The sequence below is a fragment of the Phaethon lepturus genome, unplaced genomic scaffold (assembly GCF_000687285.1).
Source record: "Phaethon lepturus isolate BGI_N335 unplaced genomic scaffold, ASM68728v1 scaffold7864, whole genome shotgun sequence".
Classification (NCBI taxonomy): domain Eukaryota; kingdom Metazoa; phylum Chordata; class Aves; order Phaethontiformes; family Phaethontidae; genus Phaethon; species Phaethon lepturus.
In genome coordinates, this window is record NW_010535383.1 from 28,279 (window position 1) to 41,826 (window position 13,548).

Sequence of the window (13,548 nt, forward strand, 5' to 3'; positions counted from 1 at the left end):
TGGAAATAAGAGCCTTCTCAATAGTCCGCAGTATACAGTTTACCCAAAGAACACAGTTAAAAACTTAAAATGAAAACAGCTCCTATCGTCTAAATGAAGCGCAGCAGCTGGTTGCCTATTAGTAAGCACAAAACCAATGCCAGGACGGCACCACCGGCCACATCATGAGGTTTCTAGAGGCTCTCTATTCACGGTTGTGAACCTTCCTGGAGAGATTGACCCTCCCATATAATTGCTCCATATTACCCATAGGAACAAAGTTAAATGAACTGAGAGGGGCAGGCCTTACTGTAAGTCATTATCAGTAACCACAACTGTCAGAACAATTCCAGTAACTTACTAATGGACTATATCGGCATTTCCTCAAATTTTACATGCTGCGTGCAGAACTAGCATTCAGTGGGAGTGCTGTTTTCATGATTTCCTCTAGTTTAATTATACCTTTAACTAAAAGGAAAAAACCCTCAAAACCAATCAACACTTATAAGTGTATATGAGCAGGAACAGCCTTCAGTATCCAACACTGATCTACCAAAAAATGAGCTCTACCAGGATAACCTGTCATTACTTATTTGTTGGGCACACACAGGCTAGATGCACAAATTGCAAGAAACACAAGCTGTTTACAATCTGTACTGTAACAAAAAATACTGTGCCACTTTTCTAGCTCAGTGGTTTTTTACTAAAGCTAGGCAAAGCTAAAAAAATTGTTCTGCTACTCACACATTCCTAAGTAACCAAGAAAAGAGGAATTCCAAGGGGGAAAGTCTTCCAGAACAGCCCCATCATATAAACAACTTTGTAATTAATATCTCTTTAATTTCCAGTGAAGCTAACACAGAAATGAAGTGAAAGTTACCCCTAGGATGACAACCCAATTTTAATTTAGTACAAAACCCTAAAATACACATTGATAGAAATGTACTCTGCTTCCTAACTGCATTTTCACCTGCTGTGGTTTTGAAGGTTTGTTTGGTAGATGCAGAAAGCTATATGGCTTTCATCCAGGACTTGGCTGAAGTACCTAATGTTAAAACTATCCACCTGCCTGTTCATTAAGTTTCAGAAAGTGATTCTTAAAATTGCATAGTTAACTATGCAATATAATGAACACCTGTGGTTCAAAATTTAAAGTGCACACTACATTTACACCATCTGCAACCCAAATTCAGGATGCAATTCATTAATGGATGAAGATCTCAACATTTTTCTTCTGACCCAATTTCACTGTGTTCTTAGGCTTGTCTTTTTATCTAGGACTGAACAAGCTGCATTCTTCCAGAAGTGCAACTATACTCAATATAAACAAGTCTCTCAAGCGAGAGGAAAGCACTCTGCATCTTTCACTTGACAACAAAACTAAGGTCCTTGAAAGGTTCTAAGCAAAACTGTATTATCAGGCTAAAATAGGCATGTTTTAGGGGGAATTTCGACCTAGTTCTGCTTACCAGCATGGATTGGATAGAAAGTATCCTCAGCAGATGGGAGTCAAAGCCTTTCACCAAACCACTGCTAAAGCAGCACATGGAGAGATCTGCATAGGTTACCATACAGCAGCCAAGAACAAGGAGAAGCTCATTCTGATGCATTGGTACAGAGGTTCAAATTAAAAACTCAAGAATGACATTTATACAGTAATATGATAACTTTCCAGAGTTACACTCTGTTTGAAAAAAAAATTGAAATAATCACTATTTAACATATCCATACACATCAAATTAAATTTAACAGCTTGTTTTTACTGGAGGTTCCAATAGCAAATAATGAGCAGCCACTTTTGGCCTTAAAGAAAAAAGAAATACACAGCCACGCTGACAAAAAAAATAACATGCCACATTAGAATAATAAGCGGTTCTCAGATTCCACAAGAGAAATTCTATAAGGCTCAAAAATTGTTGATTCTGCTCAAGAGATGCACCTACTTTTCAGACCAACCCATGTAAGAAGGATTGCAGTACTTGTCAAAGCCCTAATTTCAATACAGACCTTGGGGCGGGGGGGAAGCTGTCCTAGTTAAGAGACAGTGTTGAAAGGAAAGCTAAAAACAAATAAAACATGCATCACTGACTTGTTTATTTCTGAATCGAGCAAGAAACTTCAGAAGCAAACAGAGCTCTGAAGTTTGAAGTGTGGTTTTATATCCCTCCCTCTCCACAAATCAAGGGCATAGCGTTGTTTCTAAGGTAAAGCCCAGAACCGAGAACCAGAGCAGAGTTTTAGTCCCAAGCACCCTTTTCCCGCCATATACTCGGGTAATCTTTCACACTGTGTTATGAGGGTTTGTTCTTTAGTTTCTGCAGACATTCAAACAGACCTAGGATAGTTTCTGTAGCCCCTTTCCTGGGGGCACATGGAAGTGCATGCATAAGCCTTCACATTTTATACAGATGAAAAGCAGTGAGTTTGAGGTTCTTAATGCTAACACCTGCATGATTGCACCCTTTGTCACCTAGAATTCAATTTTCTAGTGGAAGTTACAAAGGAAGTCCCCAAACTGGGTTTTGTGCATGCCTGTACTGGGTTTGTTGGTTGCCTGCCCCCTTCAAATATAATTCATTTGAGACATATTGAAGTATAAAAATATCACAGCAGTCATGAACATCAGGGAAATTATTGATTACAGTAGTTCTATAAAGCAATCCAACTATAAGGAAAGCATGCAAATAAACCTTGTGAGACAAATCTAATCTTTGGTTTAGTGTTTTGGGGTAGGTTTGTGGGGTTTTTTTAAGTCCTAAATACAGCACAGGAAAATGAAAAGCACTAGTTGATTTTACTCTAATGAAGCTCAAGCTCTTTTCAGAGGGAAACCCTCTCTTAAATCCTGAAGTGCTTGGCTGATTTTTATGTTCTTTTATTCAGTTATTTATAAATAATAACGATACCCAGGAGAGCATCTTCCTTCATTGCCTGCAAGCTTTGAACCTCCCCAAATTCTCATTAAACTACTTCAATAACTTGCTCATACAGCCATATAATTACAGTCACATAGTAAGCAGTGAAGTTTCATTTTTCCAGAAGGCATGAACCATATCCCTCATTGAGGAATATTTACTATGAAAATAAGGAAATAGGTAAGTTGTGCTCAGTCTGGTATTGTAGTTAAATATATGATATGCCCAAGTCTCATGCTCAGTCTAGGACTGTTACAGGGGAAGCCAATCCAGCCACTTATGAAGTGGCCTTGTGTCATTCTGCCATGAATCTTCAAGAGACAGAGGTTCTGCCAGCAGGCTTGGAAATAAAACCCATTCAGTTCCATGCAGATATAAGGTTAAAGGGAGGAATCACTGATGTGTTAACTGCAATTGAGAAAACTCTGCAGCAATAGGAGACAGAGCAAAAAGAAAAAAAGGAGAATCGTATTCTGAAACAGGATTACAGTACAAGTCATTGTGCATCTTTAAGTAAGCTTTTGCAATACTGAAAATCCTCCTTTACTCAAATCCCTTCCTTGAAAACGATTTTATTTGTGCAGCCGCTCAGACAGAGCATATAGCCCTACCCAAAAAGTCTGTATTATGGATATTCAAGTCAGTCAGTAAGGTAATTACCTTATTCTAGAAACAATGAAAACAAGTCAATGGTATTTGGAAAAACAGTGACACACCATTGCCAGAGCTCTTGCAATTAGCGGCCAGCAGAGAAACACTTTAACCCAGATTCCTCAATCTCTCCTGCACTGTATCTTCCTTCCAGTTCAATAGACAAAGTGCTGCAGCCTTCCATTACTACCGCACAGCAAGTCTGCAGCCAAATTACACAGTGTTCAGTGCTTCTTGGCAAACAGTCCAAACCAAGGCCATGGATAGCCATGGATAGCATGGATTGTCCTTTGATAGCAGATCTGTTCTGTTTTTTTGTAACTGCTATAAAGCAAAGAAAATTACTCATTATCAAGGGCTGCTTCAGTTAAAATCTGTATTAAAATTAAGAGAATGGAGCAACAAGAACACCACATTCTGCTTTGACATGAACATAAAATAAGTTTAATTTAGAGGCAAGTTTTGCAGTTAAAAAAAACCCCACCCTTTTTGGGCCTGACTAAAGTGGAGCTCAGCAGTTCTGAGGCTGTAGAGCAGGCACCCCGGGAAGAAGCTCATCACACTCTTCCCTCCCTGCTGCTTCCCCAACCACCTTGGGAAGGAAAAAGGAATTGGTGAATTAGCTGTTTTTCCTACAGTCTTTTTCTTTCCAAGAGAAGATGAAGAAGATGGAGTAGTGAACTATGTGTCAGCTGGAACAGTAACTGCCCAGGCATCTGTGCGTCCCCTGGCAACTGGGGGCGAGGGAAAGGGAGGGAGGGGATGGAAGGGGAGACAACAGCAGTTCTCTGGTTTTAATCCAATACTGAAGGTCCACTGAAATCCACGGGAACCTGAGCAGCAACAGTATAGTGAATGGAAATCAGGGCGTACAGAGCAGAGAACAGGGAAAACAAAGAAAAGGAAATTAAATTAAAGTAGAAAACTGGTAGCTTTTCCCCAAAAGATCACTGTATCTATAATAAAAAACCCTGTAAGGTGTCTCAGCATCTCATTAAGCTGACTTCTCCATGCAAATCAGTACTGAAGTGAAAATTTGTAAGAAACTTGAATATTTAGAGGAAAAAATGGTCAACAAGTCACTCCCCCTATTAAGATCTGGACTGTATTACGAACAAAGTTTGAAAGCAGTTTCCTGGTGATTATTCTCTACTGAATGTGGTCATTGCTGCCCAAACAACAACAGGAAATTTGAAATAGTTCTGCTGAAAAATGAAATGCAATAGTAATAACAATATTATTACTTTGGAGTACTTCACATATATGATGTACTCCACAAACATTAATTTTTCCTAATCAGCTCCATGAATCAGGTATGTATTATTAATAGCACCATTATGCAACTGCTGCAGATTCCCGTTATTTCTTCTGCTCACTTCTCTCATTCCTTTTTTCTCTTTCGCATGCAGAGCACATCCCTCTGATTCGTTTGCATTCCTCCTTTTCTCCTCACCCACCTGCTCTGGCACCCCTACCCTCTGTTTCCAGTGGTAACCATTTTAAGGCAGACAGGGGTGTTTTATGCCCTTAGGTAGCCTGAACAATTTGAGCAGGTTCATCCTATTTACCTGTATCACTTACACCTGATACTTTAAGCTGCAAATTTTTTTGCTGGATAGACTGAGAGCCTGTATAGCAACGCCCACCAGAAACATGCAGTCATCTGACAACAATGAAAAACACAGCTCATGGTATCTGCACCAGCACAGGCACCTGCTTCACCACCAGCCACTTCTTCTGGAAAAGGACAAATGTCTAATTTTTAAGCACTGGAGCTGAGCAATAAAGCAATAGTCATATAGTGGCCCTACAATGACAGAACAAATCTGCTACAGCAAATGGTGGTCTAGCCTTCATCTAGTTTTATAAGTAATTCATCATAGATAATAAAATTTGTAATTTCTATCTAAAACTTGGAAGTCTTCATCAATTTTTACACGAGTTCATCAGTATCACCTGGTATGATAGTATTCACATACAATGCAAGTACTAACACAAGGGAAATTTTCACTCGCATACACACGCAATATTGCAAATGTAATCAAACACATTAGTTCCTTCTTTGCTGACTTAGACTATAACTCATCAATAACTGCAGAATATCGCAGGGCAAACACTAAGTTAACAGGACTATTTCCTCTGAGGCAGCACATTTCAGAGCTGTTTTTTAAAATGCTAAGCTAGATCTATTCATCAAAATTGTTTTCTTTAGGTGGAAACCAGTATTACAAGAAAAAAGATTACTTGCTTACCTCCCTGGCAAAAAGCATACAAACAGAAAAGATGAGACAAATACCTTTACTGAATGGCACAGACCTGAGAAAACAAGCATTCAAAAATCAACCGCCAACATAACCATGCTAGATTTGGTATTTCCTTAAGCATCTGACACGCGAAAAGATCTGAGGTATTAGGTAAAAATACTAACAAGGAATCAATATCCAACAAGACCTGTCTTCCAGCCTCATTTTAATTAACAGGTGTTAAAAATTTTTATTAAAAAGGTTAGGTATTATTGTTTTTCTTTCCAAAGGTATATAAAACTATCTTCTAATTATCTGGATAGAAATGAAGCAGAAAACTGAGTTAGAAACTTTATGCCTCCTATCCACAGTCAATAAAATCTCTAGACAAATCCCCTTTCCCAGTAAAATTCAGCATCAGCTGGTTTATAAAATGAATTGAATCAGCAGCAACGCTTTCAGTCAAGGAGAGAAGAACACGCTGTTTTCTCTAACCCTTCCAGAACCGGGGTGCGGCAGTGCAGAGCCCCGCGCGCCCTCAGCCCGAGGGCTGCCCCGGCAGCACCGTGACCCTAACGCGAAAGCGCACAACACCCTTGTGCCAGCGGCACTGGCGCAGCAGCCAGCCCCACCCAGGGAAAGTGAATCTGAATGGATGCATGATCCTCACGGCCTAATGCACAGCAGTTTCACATATTACAGGCACACCAAGGGCTGGCATGGCACTTCAGCTGTTGTAATTCCCTTGCTGCTTAATATACGTTGGATCCTTTTATTCATCAAAACTTTGTACTCACAGATTTTTTTTATTTCCCCTCCTTTTTTACGATTACTTACGTATGTAAAACTAAGACAGACAGATTCTCCTTCACTCTTAGTCCTTTCAGAAGAGATGATGTTCAAAGTATGACAGCAAAATCAAAATCCAGATTCAGTCAAAAAGCAGAGGTCCAGCTTCTCTCCAAAGTCCCTCCCAGAGAAGAGCTTTCTGGGTCTCCTCCTCTTACTCCCAAGTGAGATACCACCACAAACAACACTGCCTTGAGCTGCCAGCATGATTTTTAAAGAGCATCCACGAAAACGCCGCCAAGAGTAAACTCAAGTTTCCGCTTATCCTGTCTCACATGGTAGTGCATAAAGAAAAAGGCTGTCAGACAAGTCTCGTACTCTGCAGTAGGGTAATAGCTCATACATTCTCCATTATCAGATCATGGAAAAATATGCAATAGGTTAAAGTACTTAATATCATAAATTAAGCAGGGTCAAGACCAAGTGAACACTCCAATATTCAATACAAATATATCATTCCTGTGGTATTATTTCATTACTTTGCAGCATACAACAATACACTTGCAAGGTTTACGTTCCCATTTCTATTCTTCAATCTTTTTATGGGTTTCACAACTTTACTAAAAACACATTTGAATTTTTACTGTTGTGTCTTTGTGACAACGTACATATATTCATCCTGTAGTTCTACCAATTAGTCTAGCACCACGATTTACTGCACTGCAAATATTCAGCATCAAGATTCACACAAAGCTTGTCAGCTTCTCCTAGGAGAACGTTTGGTATAACCTGCCAGGTCCTGGTGACTTCTTGGGACCTTCTGCTAGCTTTTACAGCTTTTTGGCATTAGCAGCTCATTAACTGCTTTCTCTGAAGACAAATATGTTGAAACTCTATAATAATTTCCTCTGTCAGTATCTATTTCTGAGCTTACTGATTCTCAATTCAAAAGTTTTGAACATCTTGCAAGCTTTGATTTCTTGCCAAGGTTGTCTTATGCTTCTACATCAGATTTCTTCATACACCTTATGGTTATCTCCACCTTGCAATAGTATTCCATGATTAGTTTTGGTCTTGTTTTCCTAAAGATCCCCAATTCACACTTCTCTCTCTCCCCCCACCCCCATAATGTTGTGTTTTGGGGTTTTTTTAAGTCTTGACATTTTCAAATCATCACCTAGAAGATGGTTGAACTCCTTCTGAAACTGCCTTATTTAATCATATTTTTCCACACATTTTTATCCTAAAAACATACTGGAGAATTTAGTATGTTTAAAGAGATCAAAGTATTGATGCCTCAGTGAATGCTAGGCTCAAATTCTGAAGATATCTGCCAGATAATGTTTACAAAATATTTTAAGTTTTCTACTCTTCATTGTTTCAAACTTTTCAAAACAGTACACTCAGAGGAGCACCAGTTTCTTGGAAGTATATTTTACAGCTCCAGAAATATTCTATTTGTAGCTTTAACAAAATGCCAAATGTATACAAGTATTTACTCCTCCTCCAATTAAAAAAACAAAGCAAACCAAAAAAACCCAAACACAACATGTAGCAAGAATCAGATTTACTCAGATTAACTGGCATTGTTACCTGAAAAGTTGTACTTTGAAGAATGATTCACCTTCACAATATTAAAACTGGTTTTTTTTTAAATGGAAACCTTAAATTTCCTGATCATGCATGTGTAATAATAAATTCAACCTAACAAAAGTCCTAAGTTTAAACCAATTAATTTCTAAGTTTTAAAGATATTAAAAAAAATTGAAAATGAAGTGGTGATAAACCAAAGCTGAAAAGTTTGGTTTTAATTTCCTTTAAAAGCTTTTTGTGCAGTTCTGGCTAGAAGTTTAAGTTATTTTTAAGAAAGCACATTTGAGAAAGCCACAGGTAATTTTTTTTTTTAATGAAAGTCTGCCCTCTTGTGTAAGATTGAAGTTTAGCACAACTACTGTCAGGAACACAGAGGATCAAGATCAGTGCTACTTCTTGACTACCTAGAAAACGTGAACCTTCCAGCGCTCTTCAGAGTGTGCTGCTTTTGCTGAACGGGGAACACACAGAGCAACTACTCATAATCTAATGCCCTCTCTGCAAAAAGAATAAAAAGAAAGTACTTTCTATTCTGCTTGTTATCTTGGCCAATAAACTAAAGTCAATTTGCAAATATTTAACCGCACAGATAATTTTGGAATTATTCACTTCCATCTTTTGTACACATTCAGTAGCGACAAAAGGAAAAAAAGGTTCTTCTCTGACTCTGACAAATAAAGAAGAAAGGGAAAAACAGAAAAATCATTGGAACTTTCTGTTTTTTAACCCTTATCCCAGTTAGTATACTATAAAGGCATCTATTTCCTCAAGAAGGGAGGCCAAGCATGGAGTCTGAGTCACAAGTACTTGTGAAAGCCCACTGATGACAACAAATAGATGTCACTTAATATTGACAAGATCCTAAAGTCAAAATCACTGAAAACTACCGTGACTAGTCAGCATAAGTAATAAAAATAAATGTTTATCCAGCTGCATAAGTAGCAGCATTGTCACAGAATACATAGTGCAAGGCATTCATTGCGGATGCAGATACCTACAAATGGGCAAAGCTTTCATGCATGCTTGAAATTAAGCCTGTTTAATCCCCCAGAAAAGTTAGGCATCTCCAACGTAAGTAAGTAACAAATAACACCTACTTTCGAAGGTGTTCGTGTTCCTTCAGGAATAGTTCTGTTCTTCTGTTATTCACGCCAGACCCACTTTTATATGATCTAAAATGTATTTAAAAAAATTTGAAAAAACAAAAATTTGAAAAATATTTTTTCCAGAGGCTTTTCAGTAGACAACTGTAACTGATTTACACAGATATCAAGCTTTGTTACTTTGAAGTGACCAAACAGAAAAGTTCCAGTCATGTCAAGACAGTCTTAAAATGATTTAGCATAGCTTAATAGTTTTATTTTAAAAACACAAGTTCCTTTTCAAGCACCCAACAAAAACAAAACAGAATCTTACCACAACCTTAATAAGAGTTATGAATTCAAGTAACTTTTTTTGCATTATTCAGAGTAGAGACAAATAAGCTACGCCAAGTATTCTCCTGCAGGAGGGTTTCCACCTTCTCCCTTCGAGGACAGTCCCATACCATTGCTATAACACACAATACAACTTACTCGATATCTTTTCGTACTGATCCCAACAGATTCTCCCTTTCTCGTATTGCCAAAAAATTTGCTTTGGTTTTGTGGAATTCATGTGTATAATCCTGTAATAAAACAATTATTTCAAAGTTTGAATCCTGAGATCAGTTTAACACACAACATACTCCAGGAAGATCCAACCATCTATTAAAATGTTCACTGTTCTCCAATACAATGTGCAAGACCAACTTAGGAAATTATCATAAAAAATGCTTGGAAGTTAATGCAAAGTATTTTTAAAACTTACTGCTTTTACAGTAGTTGCTAACTTTTGATTGACCTGTCCTGAAACCAGGACAGATTGATACAGCTAATGTCATAGAGGGAAACCCACCATAATTCCTTCTCCCAGTTCCATATAACTTCACCTTTCTGATGAATTATCATTTTGTGTTGGAATTTCCCATTACTGGTTGAATCTGAAGCACTAGTAAAACCTTCTTACTTGGTGTGGTGAAGAAGTTTCTTTCGTTAAGTTACACCAGATGAAAAAGAAGTCTTTTCTGAATGATGCAGATGATATTTTTTCTTTTTCCTTTTTTTTTTTTAATCTCCCAAGTTGCAATTTTATATTTTAAAAATTTCAGGCAGCTGATACTGCTTGAAAACCAATTTAACTGGCAACTGGAGTCCACCAAAAATCATTGTAAACATTTGGCACTATTTTCCATATAAATGCTATGGCTTTTACAAAACATTAACCTTTCTACATTGTGCATTACATAGATACAAAACAGAAACCAAACTCTGTATGACCAGCCAAATAAAACATACATTTTTAACATTACTATGCCATGAAAACATCACCGGTTTGAAACATGGTTGATTTATAACACTAATTAGTAGCTTTAGCCATCAATTTCCTTCAACTCCCTTCAGCAGTTTAGATGGTTTTATAATCATATTTTCTTATCTTAAAAGTGACGTTCCCTCTCATGTTGCTATGTGACAGACCACACAGACAACATAATTCATTACAGTATCTCTCCCTCTTTGCTATATAAAAAACACCTACATAAGATCACATGCTTTACTCTTCTTTCTTAGCTAGGTGTTAGTCACCAATATGACATAAAAAAATGCTATTTTTCAACTCAGAGTTCACTGATTGGGGTGCCTGGAGAGAAGAAAAGTGAGATGGGATCGGTGGCATTTAAAGCTTCTGGTAACACATTCAAGCATGCTGTGATACCAGTACTGTTAAAAATTCTTGCAAACAAACAAACAAAATAAAAGCAAGAAGGACATGCATTTGTTACCTGCAGTATGTCTCTATGACGCTGTAACGTATGCATCAGTGCAGCATTCAGGGACGGCACTCCTGCACTATTTGTGTATTCTGACATTTTGTCATTTATTCCAGTAAGCTAGAGGAAGAAAAAAAAAAAAACACACCACAAAAACACGAAATGGCTTATTCTTGTAAGAAAGTTACAATGTCTAAGTTGAAGGAGCTAGATATAACGACAGATACATACCTTCAGAAACACTTCTATCACCCACACTAATATTTCTTAATGTTCATCACAGAAAACTGTAGTGCAGTATTTCCTAGATGCTGAACTAAAATCACAGTAACTTGAGTTACCTTTCCCAGAAGTTGTTCAATCTCCACAGCCATGGTCTCAAACATTCTGTCCTGGCTTGATCCATTTAAGAGAGGAGTTGTGTCAGAGCTAAGGAAAAAGGGAAGGAGCAGTTACTGAAAACTACATCATCTTTTCATGAATGCAAGAAATATGGAAACACTAGTGTTGGGTGTTGGCAAGCTCCACTACCCAGTTCTCCTTAGAGGGATTAATTAAGCTCAGAAAAACTACATTTTCTTACCATACATGCCTTTAACTCGTATCTGAACTAATGACACGATACCACTTGGGAAAAATATAACCTTTCCTTGAAAGATATGCCTGACACCAAACACATGTCTACTACCAGCACAGGTCTAGCACCAATACCCTTCTCTCCCCAACTTTTTAAGCTTGATTTATTTATTTAGTGGCAGGAGGGAGCATTGAATGAGTAGCATGTTACACCAGCTATATAATTACACATTAATAACACAGTGCTAGGACAACCCACTGACCTATTAAGCAGTCAATGTTCTACAAAGCAAGCCAAACCACGTAATTTATCACAATTACAGTTTCATACCATACACCTTCTCTATATGCTTTTTAAGAGAAACTTAAACCTAAGCAACAGGATAGAAGCAAAACATAGGGTATGTCAACCTGCAGAAGTATGACAGATAACACCTTTCAGAGACTACTATTCGCTTTAGTAAGCTACCATACCTAGAGTATGAGTTCTGCACAGGACAAACTAAAGCCATTAGATTACACAGCAGGTAATAGAGTACAGAGCTAGAAACAAGAGAGAGACTAGGGACACCAATTCAAGAGTATCGTGATCATTCCTGAGGTGCTCTCAGGCTTCCAGAACCAGAAATTCACAGAAAAGTTCAGAAAATGATTCAATCATCAGGTTTAAAAAAAAAAGGGGGGGCCGGGGGAAATATCAGCACACATACACATAGCAGTCACACTCACAACTGACACACAGTGTTGGGACCCACAGCTAATAAACAAAGAATGGCAAAAAAATTTTCAAAGGTTGCACACAGGGACAGAGAAGTTGATAATTAGTGCTGTGGAACTGTAGGAATAACCTCAACTCTGGTCTGTAAGCTAGAAAGACTTGAAAGGTTTTGTCATACTAATTCTTCAGTCAAACATCAATCTGCCTAAAGCAAAGAAAAATTAAGCTAATACGTACATACGCATGTACATACAACTAGTTCATATATATAAAAACAATTATAAAGCTGTATTACTACTCATCTTAGGAGAAAGCCAGAAAGAAGTAGCTACCCCTCCTGAAGGGAGGGCTGTCCCTCTGCACAACCCTGGACCAGTCACAGCTGCTCAGTGCTCCGGTTCCCTTATCATTGAAATAGGGATTACAAATACCACACCAGCCCACCTGGAAGGTGCAAGGCTAAATTCCCCTAATGCTTAAATCCCTGAAAACTCCCTCTTAGTTTAATACAAGAAAAACTAGAAAATAAGCCAATGTAGCATGCATTAAAAAGTCCTATCGTTAGTTCACACACTAACCCCACAGTTACAAACTGAAGTTTAAATTCAGCTTCCCCCAGTGACATATATGCTCTCACAATGCACCACAGCAGCTCATGGACTTTTCTGGCTCACATGCCAATACTGCTCAACTTTGCATCAAGACGAACACCAGCATCGCAGCATCAAGAAGTGCTGAAATGAGCTTCTTAAAAAGCTAAGCATAAAAGCCACAGGCGGGACTAGCATTAAGCAAATTATAAAAATGAAACAAGCACCACAAGCAGGATTTAAAACATAAAGAAATGGGCTAGTACCTATACCTGTCGCGCCTTCCATCTCGGGTGCTGCTGTAGCTGGTGCAGAGTTTGCTGAAGGAGACCAGCTTCAGGTCCAGCTCGTTCTCCAGCTGCCTCGCCTGCTTCCTGAGATCTGCACAGGGCAGCCGAGGGTGGGGGAGAAGTCACAAAACGGCAAGCGACCCCACGCCTTTGGGGGACGCGTTTTCACGAGGTGTTTTCAAGCAGAGCTGGCGCAGACCGCTCGGGAGACCCAGAGAGGGGAACCCCACAGAGAAAGGGGGGGACCGAAAACGGGCGCCCTCACAGAAGGGGGAGAACCCCACGCTGAAACGGGAGGGGCACAGCTAAACACACACAGGCCCTGTCCCACACGACCGGGAAGGTCCGGCGCGGGC

The 13,548-nt window shown here is 38.7% G+C and overlaps 1 protein-coding gene across 1 annotated transcript in view; it reads right to left on the bottom strand.

Annotated features, from left to right (window-relative positions):
• GOSR1 (golgi SNAP receptor complex member 1) overlaps positions 1 to 13,302 on the bottom strand; it is a gene marked incomplete at its 5' end in the record, with an annotated part of 29,854 nt that extends 16,552 nt beyond the window's left edge. Inside the window, 5 exons of the mRNA XM_010285790.1 lie at positions 9,268 to 9,342; positions 9,745 to 9,836; positions 11,031 to 11,138; positions 11,360 to 11,447; positions 13,175 to 13,302. Coding sequence (XP_010284092.1) covers positions 9,268 to 9,342; positions 9,745 to 9,836; positions 11,031 to 11,138; positions 11,360 to 11,447; positions 13,175 to 13,302 — 491 coding nt within the window. The remainder of the gene's footprint in view (positions 1 to 9,267; positions 9,343 to 9,744; positions 9,837 to 11,030; positions 11,139 to 11,359; positions 11,448 to 13,174) is intronic.
• Between the last annotated feature and the right edge of the window lie 246 nt (positions 13,303 to 13,548).